Source organism: Strigops habroptila, chromosome 11, assembly GCF_004027225.2.
Source record: "Strigops habroptila isolate Jane chromosome 11, bStrHab1.2.pri, whole genome shotgun sequence".
In the NCBI taxonomy this organism is placed as follows: Eukaryota; Metazoa; Chordata; class Aves; order Psittaciformes; family Psittacidae; genus Strigops; species Strigops habroptila.
In genome coordinates, this window is record NC_046360.1 from 18,768,905 (window position 1) to 18,796,426 (window position 27,522).

Below are 27,522 nucleotides of genomic sequence, written 5' to 3' on the forward strand. Positions count from 1 at the left end.
AACTGGAAGGAGATTTACCGGAGAATGATAAAATCTTTCTTCTGCTAAGATCGTAAAATCAGCTTTAGCGATTCATCAAAGATGTTTTTGTGAAGGCGTTTGATCACCACTCGTTCCCCTAGCCGGTACCAGCAGCGCTGCAGTGCTCCCGAAGGTAACCTCTCCTCCGGTACAGCAACTTTCGCCAATGATGTGCTTTTGCCTTAAAGGAAGGCGGGGTTAGGAGTTAGTGTCAGGGCCATAAATAAGAGGGTCCTATGTCAGGGAAGCAGGAGTCAGTGAACGGGAGCGTGTGCTCGGAGCGAGCGTTAGAGGGATTCCCGAGCCCGCTGGAGCTGCGCCGCTCGCTGCCGGGCGGCCCCGGGACGCGCCGCGCTCCAGGCGCCATGAGCCGCGCAGCCGCCGCGCTGGGGCCGCTGCCCGCGCTGCTGCTGCTGCTGCTGCCGGCGCGCACCGCGCTGCTGGCCGGGGCCTGCAGCTGCGCGCCCGCGCACCCCCAGCACCTCATCTGCGACGCGGCCCTGGGTGAGTGCGGGCGGCGCCGGGAGCGCGGGAGCGGGTGCGCGGGGCTGTGACTGGCGGCCGCGGAGCACCCCCGGCAGCCGGGGCTGTGGAAACACGGCTGGGAGCCGCGCCGCTTGCCCAGAGCGTTCGCGGGCACGAACGGCTGAAATCCCTGTAATACTGAGTGGCTTTTATTCTAAATAGGAATTGCTTCTCCAGCAGGTCCTGACTTGGAGTAAGCGGGGTAAATACCTGAACTTTCAAACGGCTACTGTTAACAGCATCTGTATTCAATAGAGTACTCTATTGAAATATGCCTGCTATGTATAAACTATGCATATAGATACTTTTATAACAATTCGGGGAGATGGAATCCCCAAAACATAAAATAACAGCCCCCAGTGCTGCATGTTGAAGCACTCGGTCTCTGTTCTACTCCACCACAAACTACTTTACTTGGCTGCTGGATTACTTTGTCATTTTCTAATACTTGAGCAGGACAGTGATGGGCTCTTTATTTTCTGCAATAAAAAAGCCAAACTGGCAGCAGCACTGCTGTACAACTTCCCATCGTTAGGACAACTGTGTTTCATGATACTCAGTCTGCACTGGGGCTGTCAAGCAACTTACAGAAAGAAACTCTAGATCTCAAAATTAGCCTGCATGGGGACAAGAAAATGTGTCATTTTGCAGTCCTTTGATTTCCCAGCTCAAGCTAAGGCGGGTTTAGTTTCCATCTAGTGTGACTAGTAAATGTAGAACATGAGTTTCCAAAGTGTCACAAAATTAGCATCTCTATGGGCAGGCAGTACCTTCTGCATACTGATTAATGGCTTTTATACCCTGACACAAAATCTCTGTGGCCATGACGGACTCTAAGCTCTGTTTGTGGCCATCAGTTAAATTGGTTTTTAATCTGCTCGTGTTAAGCAATGTTTTTCATGAAGTTACCTCCACCAGGCATTACAAAGTTGGGGTTGCTTAAGGTGGGACAGAAAACAGAAGTTGTGCTACCAGGAGCTTAACTCTTCATCTACACATTGAGCCATATTCCTCTGCTGCATTCTTGGACATCAGAAAGTGATGGCTTTTAGACTTACTGTACAGATTTTCCTAAACAAACAATTTCACAGTACAGAGGAAACTCAAAATACTTGTTACGAGGCATCTTCCTCAGGGAAGCCATTCTGGCCATTCCTATGGTATATAGCAAGACTTACTCTATTCTTAGATGCATTTTACAAATGGTAGCTATAGGCTACTTTCATATTTAAATACTGAAGATTGTAAAATACAACTACTTTATATTTGGACTTGATGCTCAAGCTCTCACGTCTATAAATATTCCTATTTAAGTGAACTGCTCCTCTTGGCTATGCAACATCTATATCAAGGATGCCTTTGTTTAATATTTATAACTTTAAAATAGTATTTCTATATATTATAAAATGATAGAGACATGTAGATATCCTTTCATATAAATATCTGCATAGATGTTTTTGTATATGCATTTGCATAAAACCTGCCCTGAGTGTTTAAGGATGAATTATTTGATTTCCTTTGGCCACAATATCTTTCATAAACAAAGTTACTCTAAAGGAGCTGGAGAAGACAAGTGGAGTTGTGTGCCCCGTGTAAGAGGAATCCCTCCCAACCAGGGTGCCAGAGGTGGCTCCTCCACCTCGCTGCCAGCAGCCTTGGGTTTGTACCCCATGTGTGGGAGCAGGCTGCGGGCTGCGGCTGCCTGTGGAAGGGGCAGCACCATCCCCTGGGAATTTGGGCTGGGCCTCTGCTGTTTGATGCATAGTGGGTCTGAAGCCACCCCCCTGTGTCCTTGGGGCCACCTGGTTCTGAAAAGGGGCTGGGAAGCTCACACCATGCCAGTAAGCGTAACTGTGCAGTAGCATAACTCAAACCTCTCCTCTTAATAGCACCATATTGAAAGATATTTTATTGTGGTTTTGTTTGGGGGCTTTTTGTTTTGGTATGGGTTTTTTTTTTTTTAAGATTTAATAAGATTAAATGGAAAATCTGTACTCCAATGTCAACATTTTCATACTTCCAAAAGATTAAACAAAGGGACAGCTCTTCAGCTACCAAGATCTATGGAAGCCGAGTGTTAATCCAGCTGTTTGCTAAGACTATTCTATTTTTTCAGTGATTAAGTTCATGAATCCATTTACCCATAAACACACTCAAGTATTTCCTCACAGAACAAAACCCCAGCACACCTCATTGAAAAAAAGAAACCATGACATGCCTCTGACTTCCGCAGAAAAGTAAAAGCTGAGACAAACCCAAAGCACGCACTTGGACACTGCATTATTTCTCAGTTTCCCTATGTATCTGTAACATTTACTTTTCCTTTAGGATCACTTGTGATTTGGCTGGAGTGAACATGGAGGTGGAGGGGGTTGAGTCATTAGACACTACTTGAGCCATTAACTGAATGTGTGAAGCCACTCAGCAAGCTTAGCATTTATATGAGAAAAACAACAAGCAGATAGAGTAATTGAAGTCTGGGACAAGTTCTTCTCACTTTTTTTTGTTCCCGTGATTAGTGCTGTGATACTTTGGCTTTTACCGCCAGGAGGGTTTTGTGGCTTTACTCTCTTTCTGAACACCCACACAACCTGAGTAACTTGATAGAAATAACAGGCTTTCTGACAGACCTAGAGTAAAAGAGAGCTTCTGGTCCTGCAGAACCTAAAATAAGGAATAAGTGAAGAGCCCTGCAGGTGTTACATGGTTGTACGCTGCAGGAAGAACAGTAATGATGGGTAGTAAATCATGAGTGCCATGCCCGTCCTGCCATCTATCTGAGTTTGAGAGTTAATCTTCCCACGTAGCTGTAAGAGCGCGTGAATTTGTACAAATCTGAGCAATCTTCATGAACTTCTCAGTAGTTTTAAACTTCACTTCAAAGAGAGGCCAGTCCTCATTTGTAGGAAGTGCCTGGCACCATGAAGATACACACCTGTTATGAAAAAAGGGAGATGTATCCCTCTTGTGTTCTTCTAAATGGTACTGAGGCCCTCCTAAAATATGCTGAATGCCTCCAAATCCCAAAGACACCCATACTTCTCAAGAGGACTTTCACTGGACATGGAGGTGGCAGGTTTATGACACTGCAATTCCATGCACTGCTCTGCTCTTTGCCAGTGCTGACCCCTTTTCCCCTGAAGCATCCAGGAGGCTTTCTCCATACTGCAACGAAACATGATGAGGACATGCTGGTTAATGTTTCAAATCCAGTAGCAAGGCACCATAGTGTCAAGCCAATGAAAGAAAATTCCTCTGATAATGGGTCTTTTTGGAGAGAATCATGGATGCAATTGAGTTTATCAGATAGTGTTGAGATACCTGATCTCCCTTTTACCACTGACTTCAGTCTTCCTGGACTCAATCCTAAACCAACCTTCACATCGAATTAGGCAATCTGGAGAGAGAAATGGTATCTGAAGAGAGGACCGATTCCTTTCCAAAGTCTGACACTTTTAAATCATGATGGTTTTCCCCCTTAGGCATAAGCAAGGTTATTTTTCGGACAGCGGGATGAATATGTAAGCACTTTGCATTTCTTAGCTATGTAACACCAGTACCTTCCCTTTCAAGTTAGATGTGATCTTTCTGATTTAAACTGTCTTATTGTTGTTTCTTCTTAAACATCTATATAAAAAAATGGTATTTTTCCTGAATATTGGGCACCACACTCCAACAAAACTAAGAGACCTCGAGTACAAATCAGTATATAATATAGCTTCAGAGAATAGTTCTATAGCTTTGCAGAAGAGTGGCACATTTCAAATATGATGGAAGCTTTACAGCTGGAGCTTGGCAGCATTTTCAGGTTGTTCAAATCTCCCAAGATCACTGAGATCACGCATTGTAAAGATGTGCCAGATGATAAATTAAATTTTAATCACATTTAAAAATAACAGTAAAAATAATATTTAAATACACCAGAATTAAGTTTTCAAAGTCAGCTCCTCTAGGATAAAATTACCATACACTATTTCTTTATTATTGAATTTCATATTAAAACTTTCATGGCTCAGTATCCCACAATTTTGCCTCTCTGCATTATAATATCTAGTTTTGTACTGGAATGGATTAATTTGTACGTTATTAGAGAGGGAAGTAACTTCCCTGATGGGAAAAATCAGCATTGGAAAATGTATTAGAAATGCAGCCAGTGTTTCTTCCAAGTTAGGTGCGAAAAGGTGAACAGGGACATGAAAGGAGACTTTATATTTCATTTTTACTGTATTACGTTATATGCACTCACCATATTCTTAATCTCACAGAGACTATTTGCTGTGAGCAGTGTGATTATGCAGATATGACACCCGCATGTTCAAGCTGATGAGCACCTGCAGTGGGGGTTTTGACACAAAATGAAGCAGCTTTGTAACGAATCCTCACGTGTTTGGGAGTAGAGTGTTCACACAGTTGTAACCACACCATGTACCAGAAGACCATTACAGACAGGAGTGCAACAGACCTTTGTCTTCTGGGAGGGTTTCAGCAGAGCCCCTAACACCTCCTGACTCTTGAGGGAGTGGGCAGAGCGTGGCAGATCATGGGTCACAGACCCCACTAACATGGGGTCACCCAGCTTGCAGCACAGAGCTGCCTAGTCTTTTAGACTCTCCTCCATAGCATGGAAAGGTTAGAACACTTGGCATATGATCTGCACTTATATTATTGTCCTGCTAAATGGAGGCTTCCTAGCAAGGTCCTTCCTCTAGAGCGGACATCGGTGACAACAATGCATAGGTTATTGCTAGAGTAGCTTGTCACCAACTGAAAGGGATTACACAGCTATCACTTCTCAGGGGTCCCCCCCTCCCTGAAATGAAAGCTGAGTTTCTATTCCAAGAATTGTGACTTCCATTATTGAAATAATGAACCGAACTTTTGCTGTTCCTGTTCTCTCTCAAACAACAACAGGAAAAGCACTGCACCTGAGCATCCTTCTTGCAAGAATGATTATGAAAAAGAAGCTGTGAGACTGTATTACCATAGATAATCATAGAATCCCAGACTGGTTTGCATTAGAAGGGATCTTAAAGCTCATCCAGTCCCAATCCCCTGCCATGGGCAGGGACACCTTCCACTAGAACATGCTGCTCCAAGCAACCTAGCAAAGTATTAGTGCCATTGACAGAGCATGCTGCCAGAGCAGTATTTTCAGAACCCTAATTATATTAACCGATAAATCATCCTAAAACCAGCTAGAAATTATACTACTCAAAAGTGATGTTATTCCTGTTTGGTAGGTTTAATGCAGAGGGGCTGAAAATGAGACAATCCTCTCAGTCTCACGTCTTCGGCAAGTGGCTGAGAAAAGCTGAATTCAGTCCTGTGCCCAACTGAGCCCCACAAGTGTTCAGAGAGCAGTGCTGGGATGTAGGAATCAGTAACAGTCATACCCTTCCTATGGCCACTTTTTGTTATAGGACTAAGTTCATTAATAAAAATTATTGAGAAATAGACATTTTACTCTTAACACACACTTCAACAGACTCCTAAATGACACAGATACCAAACCCACAATGCCCTGCCAAAGTCAGTTACAGAAAAGGTGATAGTTTTCTTCCTTACTTCTCCAAGTATGAAAGAAATACATAGTGACTTCTTTTACTCACCTCTTATTACACATTAATAGTATTCACAAATAAAATTTAAACCCCCTAGACAGTATGAATCCTTGGGAGTTATCTAATTTGAAGTAGCTACTGATGCACTTTGAGTGAAGCTCTTGATAAAGTAAAAACATCTGCAACCCTGCAAAGGCCCATCCCTGGTACAAACTGCCTATTACAATGCAGTTACAATTGCAGTACATATACATTCTTGGCATCAGAGCCTGACCTCTAAATGCCATCCAAAAACCCCCAAACTGGCTGCACTGACTGCAGAGATACTGTGCTGTTAATCACTACTTACAACTGCACGTATTTGTATCAATCAATAAAGCACCTCGATATTCATTCTCAGTGAATAGTTGGAGTGCTGCTATGGGAACAGCAGTATGAGTCCTTCCATTTGCAGCTAACACTTAGCAAAATCTTGGTGAAACAGCTTTTTAGGGTAAAGACTGATTTCCTCTTTGGGAGTAGGAAATATTACCTGAATTATTAGACCTATGAGTAACCCTACATCTCATTGAGGTTTGGAGACAGAAGCCAGCATTTTGAGAACTTACTTCAGAATTCCATGTCTAGTTAGTTTCCTAACTTACTTTTCAGTTCTGAATTCAAGACTAGAATTGCATTGCCAATATCATGCATCTCTAAGAAGTAATTTCCAATCTCCAGTAAATTACTGCTCTTAGAACCCTGCCACTTAAGCATGAAAACGAGGCTCTGTCTGGAAAAACACAGTCACTCTCCTTCCCTTTGCTCATTGAACTTTTTCATGGCAGTGTTCCCAACAGCTTCAAAGCTGTAAAATGAGGTGGCATCATGAAACTGAACAACGGGACAGGATTTTAAGGAGCCACTGAGCACAACGGTCCTGTCAATTAGAACGCAGCTGACAACTGCAAAGTAACGTAGCTTTCGTGGAAAAACCAGAGCTGACTATTGTGTAGAAACATGAAATCTCAGAAGAATTATGCTGATTTAGAAGTAACTCGGTAACACTGACTCATTGCTGAATATGCTATAAATGCAGGATAAGGAAATTCAGGAACTGTGTGATTTTTATTGAAAAGCATGCATTGTAGTGCTCAGAAACTCAACCCCATGATTTCAAGCCCAGTGATCTACACACACTGTGGGGAAAACACAATTCAAGCTCAGAGACAAAGATTAAATAATATAAAACACAGAACATGAAAGACTGCCAAACTCTTAATCCTATTAATCCACCAACTTTAATCCCTAACTTCCTCATTAAAACATCTCTCAATAATGTGGTGTTTCTTCTGCGCGGAGGAAGGGGCATGCAGCTATGAATGGAAATCTACAATAACATTATGTATGTTGTTCTACAGGCTTTGGAGTATAAAGAGAGTGTTATTCTTCAGCTGAAATTAGGCAGATGTTGATTACTAGTCAAATGATGTGGTATTTGAGGCTTGTGAAGTATTTCTGGTAACATGAGCAGCAGCTGTAAAAACACTGCAGAAAAATAAAGCTGACCTTGAACAACATTAGGAAATCAGGCTATTTTTAAGGTAATATTTAAGTTGAAAGAATACCACGTATCTGGTAAAAACACACTCACCTCCTCTGTTTGAAAGTTTGTAAAAACTAGATCTTAAACCCTCACTCTCATAAATTGAATGTATTTTCCTAATTAATAGAAAATGGAACCACATAATCTTCTGGTTTAACAGGGAAGCCAAACCCCATCAACTCCTGCCTTCAATACAAGGAATTTTTGCATCCCAAGCCAAAAACACACAGAGATTCACAAAATCCTGACCTACCTGAGAGCCCTAATGAGCTTAAATGTAGGCCTCCTACATTCTGAAAGCATCAAATGGAAATGCATTTTGGCTGCAGACTAGCACAGTTTTGTGTTACTAAAACACAGAAGAGTAACTGAATTCCACAAAGCATTTACATTGAACAGTAATACCATGCAAACTAATATCCGTATGAAATGGTGATAACATAATCCCTGGTATCTGCTCTGTTGACTTCAGAAGTATTCCTGAGGTTTTCGGGACAGGGAGTTGGAATGCAGTGATTTTTTCTGAATAAAAATGCCATGAATAACAACGAATGATGAAATATCCCCATTCTGGCCTAATACTTTAAATCAACCTTCCACTTCAAAAATTCCATGGAGTTCTTCCGTAGTGATAACTCTTTACTATAAGTATTTGACTGTTCAGTTACAGATGTGATTGTTAGGTCACCACACTTACCTTCTCATGCTGGAAGCACCACCAAGACTAGGCAATGCTCTTCCATACATCGCTTTCCATAGAATAAAGGAAAAAAGCCTGCTATTGTTACAGTTATGTTCTTCAACAAGCTCTCTTGTGGTTACAGATCCCAAACACTTGCGTCCAAGCAGTCCAGGAAGTTCCACTGTTTTTCTTTGTTGGGATTTCAGAAACTATTGTTCAGTTAATTGCTATGCTGCTGACTTGGTTATTTTACAGATGGCTACAAGCATTTACTGATGGAATATCAGAAAACTAAAATACAAAGCAGGAAAAATAAAAGTGCCTTCACATCCTAGCTAGCATAAACAGCAGCTTCAAACATCTGAGTTGGGTTAGAGATTGGAAATGAAACTACTGTTTGCTGATCCGTCTTGTTGAAAGGAAAATGGATAGATGAGGTGTTTGCTGAATACATTGGTTCTTTTTCAGCTGTTTAAATCATACAATCACACCTTGCTTGGCTCTCCAAAGAGAAAACTGTTAGGTTTCCACTGCCAAAAGAATAAGGACGATCTAGCACCTCAGCAGATAGCCTGAAGTAATCATCTCTCTCTATTGAAGTCTGAAACAATTAAAAGCTTGCATAAGAATTCAGAAATCAACACTGCAAAAGAATGGTTGCATTCTCCTGTATGTTGTAAGCACCAAAAGCAAAAACTGTGTGGACACACGCACTGGATGGCTGTGACAACATTAAGCATGGGCCAGATGAGCCAGATTTATTCTCAAAGCAGCGTATTGTTAGATCTGTCTCATCACCAAACTGGTATTGGCATCAATTGTTTGGCAGCACTCCTGCAGGGACCGAGGAGTCATCTTTGATGACTTTGATCTTTGTCCATTCTGACAAAATACATCAGTTTTCATTCAGCCCCTAGACTCAACTTCCAGCCTACACCCCCCGCCCCCCAAGATCTTCTGTAGAAGAAGAGAAAAATACATGAATCCTATCAAACTGTTTTTCAGAGGTGACGATGCTGGCCAGCAAATTTTAATTTAAAAAGCCCCCAAACACAGCAAAACCAACTGATGGTAAGGCATTTGGACACCTATGGCAGAAATGGTCTCTAGCTGATGTGCTTGACATAGAAAGAATCATGACTGTTGTAAGCTGTAAACATATATCTATGTAAAATACAGGAACAGAATGAAACAGGCAAGTTTTGAATTAAAAGAACAGAGCCTAAACCACATGGATGCCGAATTCTTCTTTAAAGAAGTTAAAATTAGTCCAATAATGAACAGAGCATGAAGCCCTTGCAGTAAATTCCTAACAGCCAGATTCTGAAAGATCACAAATAAATTCGAGTCAATTTGCTAAGTGCAAGTTGCCTCAGAGTTTAACTCTGGTTAGTTATCCTGAATAAAGATAAGGATTTACGTGCCTCTCAGTGGAAAACCAAATAACTGTAGCAATAAAAAGTAAAGTAGTTTTTGAAAGCAGAGTACAGACCTTTCTGCGTGCAGTACAGATCATCTCAACTCAGAATCTGTGAAATGGAGTTATAGCACTAGCAGAGCCCTTTTTTTGGACTCAGAGCAGAGAAAAATGAAGAAAATTATAAATGGGAACGGGATAAAAAATAATGGCATTTTTATGAACCTGCAGTTGGCAAATCCTTCAGCACGAACAGAGAAACCAGAGTATTTGCTGTTAAGGGACGTGCTTTCAAAAGGCCTTAAACATTTCAGGTTAAGGGCATCTTATTAAGCCATAACATAATTCTCCTGGTGCTGGCACTTGATAGTATTACTCATTACTTTGTTTCATTTAAAAGCAGCAGATGTGATTCCTGCTCCAAGCAACACGTGTAACACAGGCAAAGATTTCCATAACTACTTCCCATATCAATGGACACACATCTTCTCTTACTAAGTGAATAGTACATGAATGCTGTATATCTACAGACACATATACTGTATTTCCCACCTCTGTTTCAGAGATTTCAACTAACTGAGATGGCATTTCATTTTGATACAAATCAAATACTGTAACACAATGTAAGGAAAATCTCTTAATTCTCCTGAAAGTTATTTCTAAGTCTTCAAAAAAATCTGCTTTAAAAATATCACTGTATGTAAAGCTACACATTAGGCATGTAATTAAGTATTTTAAAACATTATGTTCATGTCAATCAATCAATAACTTTTATCTTCTTTTGGACATTTTTGCCCCCGTTCTTCTCTTACAGAACACAAAATGCTTTAGCACTTTTATACTACGAGGAGGGGGTGGTCTTGGATTACATTGATCACTGATAGAGGAGGAGTGACAGGGTGTTAATAAAGCCTATTCTTAATTCTATAGGTGAACACCCTGAAGATAATGCAGCTGGTTAACTGCCAACTCTTGGCTGGGTTTTGTCCTGGCTGTACTGTAACTTGTGGCACTACCAGCACTGTACTGCAGTCTCTAGTTATTGCAGAATAGTTTAGCCCAATATTCAAATGAAAGTCCATCAGTACTATATCACTGATTAGTTAATCAATTCTGGAAGTTTCCCTTATGATACTGCAAAATAAATCAAAGCATATAAAATTAATGAAGCCTTTTATAGTTAATTTAAATGCTTTTAAAAACAGACAGGCATCTCTTCATCAGATAGGGTGAAGTTTTATTAGCACCAGTGAGAATTACCACCAGGTGAACTGAGAACTATGAATTTGATACATGCAGCTAAGAAGGGAGATAACTCCAGTATTCGGATTGAAGAATGGAGATTCTAGAATGAAGGACGAAGTACGCACCTGGCAGTCACACAAGCCTCTCACCACAGCACAGGAAAGGCCACTCACACAGCACCCCTGGGTGGCCTGCAGAGCCCAGCTTCACTGCAGTTGTCTCCTGCTTTACTGTGCAGTTATTTACTGTGCTGGACCCCAAAACTTCACCTTTACAGCTTCAAACTAACAACTTGGGCTCTATTCTCCTGATGTTCTTTTCATAAACACTTCAGTGAGCATGAGAGATGCACTAGAGCCTCTGTCGCATTCCAACCATGGTTTCGGGAGCCTATGATCAGAACAACAGAACTGCTTGAGTGTAGGAAAAGAGGCAACTTCTGCATGCAGTGGTATTTCCTTCCTTTGGACATATAAAATAGTGTTGGATCTCACAGAAGTGTTTGCAATGAGGCCAAATCCAGAAGAGCAGACCTTTCATTAACCTCTTGTGAGAAGAAGTCTATATATGCTTTTGATAAAAAAAACCCAACAACCCAACAAACCCTCCTCCCCCCAAAAATCCACACAACTTTTGGACATGAAGAATTTTTGAATTGAAGCATCAGGTTTTGAATAAACTCAACACCTCTGTGGATGGGGCTCCTGCACTTGTCCCTGTGCTATTTCCCTTAACCCAAAAAGTTTTGTTAGACAGACAGACAGGTAGAAGTTTTAGATAATCTTAGAGTAGAAGGGTGAGCAGAAACAGCAGCATATTGTGCATGTGAATGTTTTCATTTTGCTAAAAGGACATATTTTTATAGATAAAAGTTCATTTGAATACAGAGGTCTTCAAAATGATGTACAGAAATGTTATGTGTCCATAGCTCTACTTTATTTCATCCTGCATACTCTGACTGATAGCAATTTCAGAAAAACACTTGTGTTTTCTACTTTTGCACACCTGGATGCTTTCTTTTGGCTGTTCTCATAAATAACTGCGATGCTGTCCTCAATCCATCCACATGACAATATGCTTTGATTTAGATCCTTCTCCTTGTGCCACTTGTTCCTTGTGACTACAAGCGCAATAGTGTCTGGCAACACCTTGATCAAAGTGTCGGACACTAAAGAGACAGGTAGACATAAGTGCTCTAAAATCACTCATGTTTTAGGTAATTAAATGTAAGGGCTAAACTGAGGCAATAAATGTAAGAAAAAAAATAGCTGCATAAGTCATTATTACAACCTTGTTCATAACTTTTTAGTAACTTACATCTTTCTCGTCCTGTCATCATAGTTTTTGAAATCTCATTTCAAGGTTTTTGTAGCAAAGGTGATGCTGATTATAAGCTTGTGTGATATGAAATAAAATTCCCTGACTTCTTGAGAAATAGACCACTTAAAAGCAGTGAAGATTAAGTATCTGTTCAGGTAGCTAGATAGCTAACTTAGCCTGAAGTAAACTGGAGGCTACAGCTGAAACACAGATTCCTCCTCAAGACGCCTGTTGGAAGAATGTTGCTACTCAGAGTTGTTGCTCAGAGGCAGCAATTTGCCACTACGGCTTCAGCATAGTTCGTGGGAGCCAAGAACTGCAGCGTGACTGAGGCTCTGAGGCTCTGCCCGAGCCCTGCGTGGCTTCCATCACATTAACCTCCTTCCACTTGAGTCACCTGAGACAACCTTCAGCTGCACAGCGGGGAGAAAGGTTTACACTGTAGGAAAGTACCATGAGTTATAACAGGAGCTCCGCAGAAACGCGACGTGCCACCACTGCAATACTGGAGTGGATGTCTTTTGGAAAACCATACATATTTTTAAGGCAGAACAAATTTGCAGCAGACTGAATTACTGGCATTAGAACATGCAGACTATGCGTATGTATTTCATATATGCAAATTCCTCATAAGGAACCAATAACTGTCCAACAGATAAAATGACACTATTACACTAAACAACCAGAGGTTGTTCTCAGTCGAACAGAGGAAAAGCCAAGCCATGGTATACTTGGAACCATGTCTTGAAAAGAAGTGCAGACGAGGAGGAATCCTAAGCTATAACCACCCTCTGAACCACGAGTGGAGCGAGGGAGATGGCTGGGCCCAGGAATGCTACATCAGGAAGTGCTTGTGGTTAAAAACAGAAGCAACCACATGAATAAGAGGTTTCAGGAGACAGCGAGACGACACTGATTGAAAAAAAATATTAGAGCACAGAAAAAAGAAAACCAAGAAGAATTAAAAGGCCCAAAAAGATCTGTGTGCATTTGAGTCTGGTTTCAGGAGAAAAGACAAGTAAAACCCAACTAACTAAAGATTTAGGCATCCTATAACAATAAAACTTTCCTGTCCTTAAAAAAAATAAATCTCAATTTGGTTTTTCTTTCCCATCTGGAAGCTTTCTCTTAAACAAACAAATGAACAAAACACAACGTAAAAATAGTTTTAATTTTCTTCTACATACTCAGGAAAAGATCTCTTAATGACAACCCCCAGAACGTTACACTTTCAGCCTTGCGTAGCTCCATGGAGACCATGTGAGCTATCACTGATCATCTGGAATGTTTCTCTCAGATGCTAACAAGCAGAATCTAATAAAACTATGAAAATGAGTAATGTTTCAATATTAAACACAAGGGGGAAAGCAGCTTTAATTATTCTACAAATGTTTGCATTGAGTAGGCAGGAAAAGATTTCCTGCATATAAACCATGTTATGGTATTAAGAAACTAATGGAGCTTGCTCCTAGCTGCTCTCTCTGCTTTACCTTTCACACTGAGTGAACTCTTTCTTGAGAAAACTTCTTTTTAGGCAGTCATGATGAAAAGGGAAGCATCGCAAAACAAACCAACATGATTCTAATTTGACCTTTCCAGCAGTGTAGTACACACAATCCACAACACTTTTTATCTGAATTAGATCAAAGCATTTAAGAAGTACTGTTAATTTGTGGGAACATAACACATCTGCAGATGATTAAAGAGATGCTGCCACTCACCATTTGAAATGAGGAATTTGCCATTCATACTTGAAAGAACTCTTTCCAATCCAACCCGTAAGTCTAAAATGCTTCTTTAAAAGAGTTTAAATGACTTGGGAGGAGGAAGGGCTCAAGCTTTGAAGCTGTTGGCATCTGCAGCATGTTGGTTATTACATCTAGTTTGCTCTGCTAATAAGCGAGGAAATGAGAACTGACCATTATTAGGTGGGACTGACCTCTATTTGGCTGTAAGGAAAACTGCAATCTGTGATGTTTAGTGGTCAACACATTGAAGAAATGTTTGGGGTTTTTTTGGAAAAGCCTAATTTTGATGCCAGAAGATTTTCCTCTGCATCACCCTGAGACTTTTTTCAGGGAATGGGAAGTATGAGGATTTCACCTCATACCTGTTAAGAGTGGTCAGACCCTGGCACAGGGGCTGAGGGAGGCTGCAGAATCACCATGCTCAGACAGTCCAAACTCAGCTGGGACACAGCCCTGAGCGCCCTGATTTGAGCTGGGCAGGAGGCTGGACCAGACCTCCACAGGCTCCTTCTAACTGAACTTATTCTATGAAGGATTGTGGCTGATTCACACAAATTGTGATACAATGGTCCCTTTCATCATGAAAAATAAAAGCAAAATAAAAAAGGAGCCTGAGAGCTGCTCTCCTACTGAAGGATACTTCTGGTCCCTGCAGATATAGATGTCTTAGCAGAGATCCATCTCTGCCCAACTGCAAATTGGGACATAAAGTTGGGTCTGAGGTTTGACTGTTGGTTGCTCCAGCCTCTGCCAGTATCTCTCCCTGCAGATACAACCTGTTCTAACAAGTAATGCATCTGGAGAGGAGCTGGAGCAGTGGCATCCAGAACCAAGCAAAACCAGGACTCTCAATTTTCTGGGGGAGAGAAGTCCCCAGAGAACATTTTGCCATATATCATGTTCTTAGAATCCTGTTATTCTCTGGGCTTAATAGTCCTGGTATATTTTAAACAGCATATACAAGAGAGATGCCTCAAACAGACAGATAGGAAAAGAAACCTTTTCTTCTTCCATAAAGTCTCATGTTTTCCTTGTTTAAAGAATAGGAAATAAATGTGTCAAAAGAGGGAGTAATTAATTTATACAGGTCAACACAACTAATGACGTGTTAAGAAAAGTGCTAAAATCTATAGTCTCAGAGAAGTGAATGAAAGAACATTCTCTTCTTGTCTTCTGATTTCATGCATAAAATTGATGCTTTAATCTTGCCTGGTATGGTCTTTCAGAGTGTTAACTTCAAGTATATTTAACTGATCAACAGTTCTTCCATCAACAGCCGTGTCGTTTCCCTTGCTCACTGATTATAATGATGATGGTTTATAAAATTTTATGGGATTCAAGCCTTAAAATCTAAGTAAAGTGTAAAAACAATGCTAAAACCTATCAATATAATTTTTGCTATTGCTTATAAAATCAGGCATATACTTATTTGCATTTAAAACGTCTTCTTTATTACAGTGATTCGAGCAAAAATATCCAGTGAGAAGGTGGTTCCTGCCAGTGATAATCCTCTTGATACCCACAAAATGATCCGGTATGAAATCAAACAAATAAAGGTACATGGAATCACTAAGCTATTTTGAAGTTCAATGCTGATAACCTATGCATATGACTACAGTCTAGCCCTTAAAGGCTTTAAGCTGGAAAAGGCTCCACCTGCCTCTCACTGATGTAAAACAGATCATGATCTACCTGTTTTGGGAATACACAGGAAACAGGTAGTCTCTTTCAGTTAAAAGTTGTTGATGTGCATTGGTGAGGGTTTTGTTTGTTGGGTTGGGTTATGTTTTTTACATTTCCTAGGCTGTTTTCTCTCTCATTTTCCACAGAATAGTATTTTGTATTGTTTGTATGATTTATATTATGACATTGACTGGGAACACTTAGCAGCTCTTTATGAACACTGCCTGTTTAAACAATAAATAAGCAATCCTTCAAACTGTATCAGTTGATCATCTCACAGGAGTTTTACTAAGAAAAATCTATGGTAAAAAAGAATATCACAAAATATTTGCAGGGTGGTTATCACACATGGCTTCTGATAAGGTTTTATAGTAATTTCAACAAGCCAGCTCTTTTTGCCTTGCTAAAACAAACCCCCAAACTCTTCACCATCTGCCACTTTCTGTCTTCTTAAAGTATTAAGGATATTTTGAAATGTTTCTTCACAGAAGTAAGCATATAAATACCAGAGCAATTCTCTTTCCTTCCATTAGCACTTGAATTTTCTGTTGCTACTCTGCAACACTTCAGTAACATTATAGAAATGCAAATTGTCTTATACTTCAGCACAAAAAAAGAATGGGAAGTCTAGTCTGTCTTACCATTCTTCAGTAACAGCATGCTGAAATTTCTGATATACATCTGTATATTGGACCTGCTTTGGAGCTTCTCCCAAATTTTTCTAAGTAGAGGCCTGTTCGAAACTCAGGCATCAATACGAGAGCTTTACTTGATTCTGCTGAGCTTCAGAAGGCAAGTAGCTAGGACTGGACAAACCAGAGAGATTTATTTCCTAATAAAAGATGCTCTGCATCATTACATGCAAGTTTAGTCTAAAGACAAATGGGTTTTAATAGTCCCACCCTTCAACTTCTCACTTCTGGCCAGAATAGAGTTAAGAAGACGCAGGAGCTGAAGCGATCAAATATGAATTACTGAGTTAAACAAAAGATTATCATCTTAAGAAATGCTTTAACAAATATCTATATTAAAACCAGAGATAACTTAGTCTTTGATTTAAAAAAAACCCCAACAAAACAAACACCAAACTCACTTAAATATTAACTAGATCTCCATTACAGGTTGCTATGGAGATATATATATATTTAATAGCTAAATCAGTTTGTGTTGCCTGCATAATGCCTCTTAAGTTGATTTAGATGAATGAGATATTAAAAGAAAAGCTGCATCCTACTATACACTGTAGCCCAACCGAAAGTTTCCTAATGCGGAGAGAACTCAAATCAGATGATACTGGGATAGTTACTGTGTACTAGAGACCCGTGTCTAACACCCACACCCTGAGTAAGGTAGATTTAAGTGCAGCAGAAGGAGGGGATGCAAGTTTCAAAGATGACAGGTTCGATGTGTTTGTTTTTCCTACTAGAGTACTTCAAATTCACATCTAATCTTTTTGGATCAGAAGCCCAATGACAACAACTTTGGCTTTTTTATTCCGTACATAAGGCTTCAGAAAAATGAACGCAGTACAGTGTACTCCCTAGAGCCCTGTACTATTTACATCCCCTGAGAGGACTCGAGTAACCTCATTTTCCAGTGACACAGCTGCCCCGGGAGCCCTGTGACCGATGGCCGCGGCTGTCAGCACACGGCACAATGTCACCCGAGTGCTGGGGTTTCAGTGAGCTCATCTTAGGTGATGACAGCCATGCTGAGGGTGATCAGCATACTACGGTTCCTTCTTGCTTTTGGACACAAGTAAATTGGTTTTGATCTCCTAATGGCTTGTTTAAGAATTCCTTTTAGAGTTGGAAATGCTGGTTATGGAGCAGAGACTTGAACACTGCGCCCGCTTTGATCCTGAACCCATCCACTCTGGAACTGCAGGCTAGCAATTCCAAGAGCTGGATCCCATTTGCCAACAGTTATTTGAGAACGCTGCACTGGGCAAAATTCTGGCTGTGGAAAATGATGCTGCAGTGCCTTGCTTAAGATCACAGAATCAAAGTCTGGTTTGGGAGATGAATGCTGTCCCAGCATTACTCTGTCAATGGAAAATGCCAGTAGAAAATAAATTGAAAAGAAAGCTTTTAAAATCCATTAAAACCACTGAAACAGCACAGTTAAACCCCCTATAATTTGAAAAAATTAAGACCTAATTTCCTTATAAAAATTAATGGACACATTTCATTTAGTGTGGAGAAGGGGTCTAACTGTTGGTATTTCCTCGTATCAGTTCAGACTTTAGAGCCTTTTTTAAAGAGAGGCACCACGTATTTCTTTCAGCTGTTGTTTGCAACTGTTTTTTCTGGTTTGTTTTCCACTAGTGACTTTCTGTGTCTGATCATTTTCAGATGTTTAAAGGATTTGAAAAGGTCAAGGATGTCCAGTATGTCTATACCCCTTTTGATTCGTCCCTCTGTGGTGTGAAACTAGAAGCTAACAACAAAAAACAGTATCTTTTGACAGGTAAAGTGGAATAAAACTAATGTACCTATAGAGCCAGAAGTAACTGCTCAGACTGACTTGCCAGCCCATGTGATAAAATAACATATTTATATACTAAATAATACACAATGAAACGTACAGTTGTGTAAAGCTGTAGTTATATGGGGATCTGACATGTTTTCCATCCTTTAACAAGCTTAAAGCAGTTTCAAAGGAAAGTCAGTAACCATGTCATTAGTAAATAGGAAGCATGGCATCATTATTTGTTTAAAGCCAACAGTAGTGCTTTTCCCAGGAATGCAGACATGCTTAATGAGACAACACATGCCCACACGTATGAGACTGGGGTTCTAAGTAATTACAGATTTTTCTAGAGAGCCCTGAAATCCAGTTTAACATCCTGCTGCATTTGCATCCAGCTCTTGCTGGCAGATTATCAGCATCCTTTGAAACATATTCTTAAATCTTTTACATTTATTTAGCACCATCAGCAGAATAGTTCTCTTGGTTCTAACTACATTCCTTGAAAAGATTGTAAAATAAGACCAATTTGGTGTAGTTAAAAGCTTTTTATATTTTAAAAAATTATATAAAACTAGTTTTATTTGCTTGCCTGATTTTTCTTATTTTCCATGCTGTAGGCCAAATTTTAAATGATGGTAAAGTCTTCATCCATTTATGCAACTACATTGAACCATGGGATGATTTATCCTTGTCTCAAAAGAAGAGTCTTAATCAGAGATACCAAATGGGCTGTGGTTGCAAAGTAAGTATAGAACAAAACACTGGCTAACAGTGGAGCCTCCTCACAGGTCTCAGCAGTTGTCCCTGCTGTGAACTGTTCTCCTGCATATCAACTATTTTGTATTATATGAGAATAAATACTGTTTTAATGAAACCTGCAATATGCTGACTTCATGTACCATTTCACCTCTAGATTACGACCTGCTACATGGTGCCCTGTTCCATCACTGCACCGAACGAGTGCCTCTGGACAGACTGGCTGATAGAACGAAAGCTGTACGGGCACCAAGCCAAGCACTATGCCTGCATCAAGAGAAGTGATGGCACTTGCAGCTGGTACCGAGGTGGTCCTCCCCCAGAGAAAGACTTCATTGATATCAGCGAACCTTAAACCCATCACTTTCTAGAAAGCCTTGGAGGCTAATTCCATCAAACACTGCACGCTCACAGCTTTGAACTGCCATCGTCTAATGTATCTGTTGCTTAGAAACAAAAACAAATTGTCCTGTACAGCTAAAGTACGAGTCTGTGGAATTGGCACTCGCGCAAGATGAGGAACAAATCTCCTGGAGGTAGCTACTCTGTAAAGTTACGCTTTGTACAGAGAGGCTCAAGCTGAGAATGCTCCTCTGTGTCCTCTGAGGCACAACAAGTTTCCCTTTTACCAATATGAATGTACGAGAACAAACAAATTGCCAGAATTTTGTCCCCTATTTCTGTTAACTTACAGCGTAAGAGTGCCCCATGTTTCATTCCAGATCTTTCTGATGAACTACAGAATGTTTTATAGAACTATTTTTTTCTGTATGAAAGCCTTCTGATACAAAAGAATTATTGTACAGTGTATATGTAAAGTGTTATAACAATGTGCTATAAAAAAGATTTAAAAATCCCTCTATCTCCTTATCTGCTGAAACAAATTGAACAGTTCTCTGATTAAAACAATCTGTGCTTTGTATTTTGTATGTTACTTAAGTCATAGCTTTCTTTATCTATAATTTCATGGATAACTAAGTTAAGAAACAGCTTTGATAATCAAAACCCTCTTACCCAATTCAATATTTCTATGGACTAGCTACACCTTGGTGAAAGAAAAGCCAGATATTCTAATGCTTCAGCATTTTATGGAACCACCACAAGTAATGACAGGCTAAAACTGCTTATATTTACAGAAACCACGTCTGGCATCACGGCAGCTGCAGCACCTGATAATGCCTCTCTAAATATATGACTAGGTCATTGTATTTCAGCACTGTTAGAAACTCACGTAAAAATATATGCAATAGATATTGAATAACTTACACTGCAAGTGATTCCTAAAAAGCTCTCAACTATTTGATCATATTGAATAGATTAAATTTACATTAATGATTGATGAATACCCATCGTACTCTGTCATACTGCATTTGGTAACTCATGAACTAGGGAAGTGTTACAACATACTTCGCCTTTTAGTTTTTTAGTGGCTTAACTTTTATGAATCGATGACCATAGTTAGTAACTAATCTCACGCATATTTAAGTTTACAAAAGTAATTCAGTTCACAGTGATAAAACTTCAGAAATTCTTTCAGTAAATGCCAAAGTTCAGAGAGTTATCCAACTGCTTGTTCCAGAAACTGGATGAGACCCCTCACACAGGGTATGAATCTGGAATAGCTGCCATTTCTGGTATATTTTACTCTCTCCAATTTTCCTCATTGGGTTTCTTTTACTTCATCCCACTTTTGGCTAGAAATGACTCTCATGTATTCCTCACAGGAGACTTTAGAACAACAGGCGGAGATCTAGGCAGTTCTGTTCTCCTTTGGTTAGATTGGGTCTATTTAAAGGTTTAACACAAACACTGTGCTCATTCCTGCTAACCAGTGTGACGTTTCCAGCCCATGAGCTGACTAGGAATCAGAGCTGTTACTGTCTATGGGTTCAAGAGTCCACTTTTCCAAATAGTTCCTCGCTCTGTTTGCTGTAGGGTCCTTATAAAATCCTTGGGACTTCAACTTGCAAAGAAGATATGCACATCTTGAATGGAATTAGAGGTGCCTATACACTTAAATTTGATGAAGTAGTAGTTTGGACATCAAATTCAGCATGTTCCATGTATCTTGTCACACCCTGAGTTATGCTATATTGGATATACAGTGTATACTTGTAAAAAACCAACTGTATGAATGATTTTGGTGACATACTCTGTTCATGTTTCTAATGTTTATTTTGACACTTGCATGAATCCATATTTAAAGGATAGGTTTGAAATGCTCTTGTGAGAATAAATATTCTTACTTTTTTGGTGGCTAAACTTACACAACTCCAATGAAGCGCAAATGGAGCAGTGTCAATGGGAAGGCATGCCATTATTCCCTTGAGGAATATATGTCCCTTAATAGTCAATATTCCTCTTTTTATTTACTGGAAATCAGCTTTGCTTTGTTAATTTACAATCCTCAATTAAAACACCATCTATTTGTGCTGTCAAATGTAAAGCCCGGCTCATTTTTGGCTTTGCTAAAGGCAAACCAAAAATTACCCAACACTAAGTTGGACCACAGACTCACCATGGCTACTTACATAAATGAAATACAAAGGCTACATTTCTTCCCAAAAAGAGTTGATATTGCAGTTCCTATACTGACAGTGCTATTTACTGTCAGTGCTCAGCATTTATATTACTAATTTACAGAAAGACTTAAAAATGAGGCCATATTTCCTCATGTCAAACCAAAAGCACTCCTAGACAAGCCTGCAGGAGTTTAATAACCATACAAAGCCTGAATCAAGAGCATGGCTAATTACTATTCAGTACATGTACAGTGGAGCTTTGTTTCCAAATCCATTTTGATGCAATGGTGTTTTCTGAATAGCACTCTGCAGCAAACAGATATTTTCTGCTTTTTAACTCAACATAGTTCTGTTTCTATTTCAATTTTATAGTAATCAGACCTTAAACTCAACTAACCAAATTGTACCTTGTAAAAATAAATGTTTTCTTTGATATTTATGGACAAACTGTAATATGAATTGTATGCCATAGTTGGTGTTAAAAACATTTTATATTTGACCTGCCATAAGATATCCGATATGAGGTGTGTCAAAAGTATCAGCCATCCATTTTGATTTCTGTATGGGCACACATCTGGCCAACTTTCCTGCAATGGATTGTACAAAGATGTATTTTTTTTCTCGTATCAGTAAATACAGCAAGAAAAGCTTCACAAAAAACTCTCTCAGAATAAATTTTTATCTTCCCTGAGATTCAGCAGTGGTAAAGATTACGACAAGGATTACCTATAATGCAGCATTCCCAGTATGTTATTTCCCTGTCAAGATTTTTACTGTAGTGGCATTGATATATTATCAACAGTGGCTTATTTTTACAACATTTTATTTTTACTTATTGAAACTGTGTATGTGTCATAGGAAAGGTTAGAGCAGAAACAGAGCCTGGTACAACTTTTGATTTTAAATCAAAAATGACTCACATGACTTATGGTAAGAGTAGGGAAAAGAGCAGAGAAGGGAGACTGTTCAGGTAAATGGTGGAAAAGACACCACCTTGAATATTACTGGCTTTTTCTCAATGTTCCAGTTAAGTTTTAATTACATTGTCCAACAATTATGTTGAAAAAGCTGTTGTTTTGTTTTCATGACAGAGAACATAAGAAGTGGGAATGTAGTGAAATAAAGGGAACTAATTACTGAGGGAAAGGCTGTAGATATGACTCAACTAGCAATGAGTTCAAAAAGCCTTACAGCATTTTGTATAATCAGTCTGAGATGAATGTTTCTGTTTCAAAAAGTGTTTCATTAAAGCAGCTCCATTTTTACACAAAAGAATGGCATCTTTGTTTATTTACCTTTTATTGCCCTCTGAAGACTTGGTACAAATAATCACCACAGTATGAGAGAAGCAAAAGGAGCAGAAGCCTACAACCATACCTCTGGCATGCTCAGCTGGAAACTCAAGTCACAGAGATCTGGAGCTTTCCCCTGCTCCCCCCACCCCAGCTGGTTTGCACTGGAGGGGAAGGAGAGAGCTCTAGGTTACAATTTGGATAATAAGAGGGGAAGGAGCAAACACAAGAGGAACTGCAACAACTGAACTGTTGTTGTTGAATTCTGAACTGTAACTATCAAATTCTATAAAAGCAAACACAAATGAGGGTAGCTAGTAATAAACAGTGTTAAAACCAACAAAATTTAAATAGCATGATGTCATTTCAATTCATAGAATCCCAGAATCACAGACTTGTTTGGGTTGGAAGGGACCTTAAAGCTCATACAGTTCCAAGCCCCTGCCATGGGCAGGGACACCTTCCACTAGAGCAGGTTGCTCCAAGCCCCTGTGTCCAACCTGGCCTTGAACACTGCCAGGGATGGGGCAGCCACAGCTTCTCTGGGCACCCTGTGCCAGCGTCCCACCACCCTCAGGGAAGAACTTCCTAACATCTAATCTAAATCTACCCCCATCGACCAGAAGACTCTGATACCCAGATCATCTTACAGCCCATTCTAGAACTTTGAATAAAATGTTAGCTTGTACCATGTTGCCTGATCATTTTTTCAAGCCATGAAGTTCCAAATAATTTCTTCAGAAGACAAATGAGCTTCATCCCAATCAGCTCTTACGGCACATCTAAACCACGTATGGCGCAACCAATACCAAAGTGCATTCATTTTCTCTAGATTAACATTCATTACATAGAAATATGTAAGAAAAGATCCTTAGCTGTGGAGAACAGTAACATTTAGGAGCTCAAACAAAAGACAAGTAACTTATCAGTTCAGATATTAGTGAGCAATGTAGAGGAATAAGGGGAAGAGGGGGAAAGCCACTCAAATAGTTGTTATACTCTTATGCAAAATAAGCCTTAGAAACACATACACATATTTTCTGTTTGTGGTCTATTACTGAATTTGAATTCAGTTGTTCCAGACAGCAGTTTGCAATTGCATGGGTATACCTACAGGGTCACACTATGTAAAAATTAAAAGCTAACACATTAATCCTTGTTCCCAAATTATGGGATATTTTCTTTGTTTCTAATGTACTGCAATTTAGCACTGCATTAAAAAGGCCTGCTTTTTCAGTAAGATCTTAGAACCACTGAACATCTCAAGTTGTAAAGGACCTATAAGGATCATTAAGTCCAACTTCCTGCTCCTTGCAGGGCCACCTAAAAGTAAACCATATGACTATGACCATCGTCCAGAACTCCTTGAACTCTGACAGGCTTGGTGGTGTGACCATGTCTCTGGGGAGCCTGAAGAATAGCTGATAAAATAATGAAGAATGAACAATAAATCATGCACAGGAAATGATAAAGCAGGTTTAATCTTGGGCATTCTTAGGAAAATAGAGAGATATAAAACCTATTACTATTTTAAAAAGCATCTTTCAAAATATGAGATGTGGTTCTGCTTCTCCACCTGTTATGAATAAACCCCTAAGGCATAAAACACTTCCTTTGCATAAAAAAAAACCCCAAACCCAAACAAACCAAAACCAAACAAATTTTATAAAGCTGTGAATTTTTGTGACAAATCCATCAACAAAAACCCCTTCCATCATGAGGTGATGTCTGGGACAACATTCAGACCTGCTGCTTCACACCAGCACCATTCTTATTCGGCTCTACAAAACTCCTGTGTAGCAAATTTACTGAATACACCACTGTGGTGAAAGCTCTTTCCAGAAGTGTCATATGTGACAAGAGAAGTGGAAACATCTGTGAGCCAACAGTCCAAAGAAACCAGAGAGAACTGGGAAAGCAGTACGAAGAGCCATCCCAACACTCTTGCAATACATCAAAAAACACAGAGGAACTGCACCATACTGTGTTTACCACCAGAAGATGAGACAGTCGTGGGAGGAAGGAGACTTCAGAAGAAATCTTAGTCAGCTGCTGTCACCGAGGCTTATCTTAGATGCCACCTATGATAACGAAGTGCTAGCCAGATTCTCAAGGCAGACACACAGCAATTACAGCTTGAGGACCTTACGTAAACAGCTAACTAGCATATTTGTCACGACCTTGCACTGGTACTTGAGTCACAGCTGTGTGACATATGCTGAATGGATTATAGTCTAAAAATAATTGATGCTTCTCTCCCAGTCTATTCAATCAGCAAATAACCCCCCTCCAGTTTCTCTCAGTGCTGAAAGTATTTCCTCTAGAAAAATATACTCAGGAAAGAATTTCTGCTCAGAAACCATAAGAAAAGTAAGACAAAATGTCTGCAGCATAAGTCAGGTCATGAGTAAAGGCCCTAAGTGTGATTTTTATGAATGCACCTATGCCTGTGAAGGACTGGAAATCAGTGTCAACTCAGGTACATGAAGATCACAGATCATAACCACCCTGATTTCAGATGAGTTCAAAATTCTACACTGACAGGCACACAGCCCTGTGCATCATCTACAAAGATAAAGACTTTGGACATATAATGAAGGACTAGGTTGAAAAACAAACCACAAAAGTAACTCTTGTGCATTAATAGTTCTTCAGTGTCTTTATAAGTATTTAAGCTCTTTCAGATCTGAAGTTTGTAAGCTGGAAAATTACTACCTTCACATCTGAAAATCTTCCAGTTAACCATCAGTATGCTTTCAAGTGGTCACCCAGTCTCATCTCTCCGAAAGCTTCCCAAATGGCTTTCAAAATAGACAGTAAGTGGGGAAAATGAATTGTGTGTTTACAGTTCCTGTTCTACAGAGAAAGTAAGCACATTTAGTGTTGGTGGCTGCACGTACCATTTCCTTGTGATTTGGATAGAAGGTTTGCTCGATTAAAGGGAACTTCTCTGGACCCAAAGTTTTGTAGACAGACACCAGCTGGGCAAACTGTAAAATAAAGCAAAACAGAACAAAAAGCTTAGGAAAGAAACCACAGTCTACCAAAATGATCTCATACTCATCAAAATGATCTCATCTTAAACCACGACATACTGTCATTTTGCTTCTTGTCTTCTGTGTTTCATAAACCTAACAAATGCACAGACATTCTACACTTGCTCTCTCCTCCTCTCACATGCACACCTTTTTAACCCCTCCAAGCTTCATATACAGCTCGACAAAGAAAAAAACCTCTAAGAGTTAAGCCTTCACATGTGCAGAAAATGAAGTACACTGGAATACTGCTCTTCAGATATCTCATCTATATGTTTTAAGCTGATTTTGTGGTAATAAAATCATTATAATTTTGCATTTTCTATCATCTTTAATCTAAAGATCAGACGCAATTGGCCATATTTGGTACTTCATGGACACTAAAATGCCCTTTTGCAAAGGGAAAAGCAGTAGCTATGCCATATGGAACAAGTCTGGTGAAGAACAAACCAGAGGTTTGATTTCCTAGGCTCTAGCCATGGCTATTCTTCCACAATCAACAAAGATGCTGGTAATTTAAACAGCTACATGTTATTGCCATTTCTATTAATGTTTTCTTTCAGTCTTTCTTCTCCAACATATCCAGTCTACCTATATGCTGGACTGTCATAGCCTAATGCAGAAAGCAAAACAGCATTTAAGCACAAGACAAAATGTTCTTTATTAAATAGAAATGTATTTTGGGGCTGTTCTTTCTCTTCAGTGAACAGATCAACTCTCTTGTTGTAACAGTTCAAAAACCAAATCACTCTTGAGATCCCGGCTTGGCAAGCGAGGTTTCTAGGGAGCAAAGACGACTTTGGCAGTCAGAAGACCACTATTGTTTCAAGCCTCCAAAGCTCTGGCTTGTACATGCCTGTGATGTGTTTCATTGTCATGATGCCAACATGAGACATAAACAACTTAGCACAACAGTGTGAATAGTGGGGTTTGCTGGTTACAAACAGGAAAAAAGCAAACAACAATGGAACTCTGTCTGTAAGGCAGTTAGTTAGATAACATATATCTACTCTGCTAATGCAATTGAGGGTGCAGGGAGAGTAAAAACTGTCTAAAGGGAAAAGAATGATGAAAGCTTTGCGTCGCATTTCCAGCTGGCACAGAGAGTTTGTTTAATTTCGTGGTGTTTACTCGGGGTTGGTAAAACATGTATTTAGATTTGAAGTTCAGTGGAAAATACCTTAATGGTGAGTAGTTTTCACCAAAGCCTTAAGAAATTCTAGCTGGATAGTGTGCTGTACAAAACTAACCCCAAGCAGAGGAAATATTATCACAGCTACCAAAATAAGGTGGTCTGTGGATAGGAATCCTGACAACTTACTATTCATTTCTGTTCTTATCCAAGATCCAAATTCAAAATTTCATAAGCAAATACTGCCCACTGAATACATGATTTTTGCCAAACAATTGTTATGCTAAAATATATCTGTCTTAAAGTAAAAGCACTAAAAAAAAAAAAAAAAACAAAACCAAAAACCATATGATTGCATTTCCTGGGATTCTTTCCTTATTTTCTTTTCCAGTTGCACTGAAAGCAACCAAAAGAAACTGACACTACTTATAGGTCTTGTGGTACTCACTTGAGAGGCAAGAGAGCCAAGATAATTCAGATTAATACTAGCAAATGTTTGCTTCCTTAAAATCATATCATCACAGAG

General features: G+C 39.6%; 2 protein-coding genes across 2 annotated transcripts in view; one reads left to right on the forward strand and one right to left on the reverse strand.

Annotated features, from left to right (window-relative positions):
• The window catches only part of SYN2 (synapsin II), a 174,745-nt gene that overhangs the window by 61,841 nt on the left and 85,382 nt on the right, over positions 1-27,522 (reverse strand). Inside the window, exon 5 of the mRNA XM_030501034.1 lies at positions 25,730-25,819. Within this exon, the coding sequence (XP_030356894.1) occupies positions 25,730-25,819 (90 nt within the window). The remainder of the gene's footprint in view (positions 1-25,729; positions 25,820-27,522) is intronic.
• TIMP4 (TIMP metallopeptidase inhibitor 4) lies at positions 235-22,809 on the forward strand. The gene is made up of 5 exons (XM_030501035.1): positions 235-525; positions 15,563-15,660; positions 18,142-18,256; positions 18,877-19,001; positions 19,173-22,809. Exons 1-5 carry the CDS (start codon positions 258-260, stop codon positions 19,368-19,370), a joined length of 804 nt encoding a protein of 267 aa, XP_030356895.1. The 5' UTR covers positions 235-257; the 3' UTR covers positions 19,371-22,809.

Coding starts and splice junctions, on each gene's coding strand:
- TIMP4 (XM_030501035.1), top strand. CDS start 258: ATGTCAGGGAAGCAGGAGTCAGTGAACGGGAGCGTGTGCTCGGAGCGA. Junction 526..15,562: donor CATCTGCGACGCGGCCCTGG/GTGAGTGCGGGC, acceptor TCTTTATTACAG/TGATTCGAGCAAAAATATCC. Junction 18,257..18,876: donor AAAACAGTATCTTTTGACAG/GTAAAGTGGAAT, acceptor TCCATGCTGTAG/GCCAAATTTTAAATGATGGT.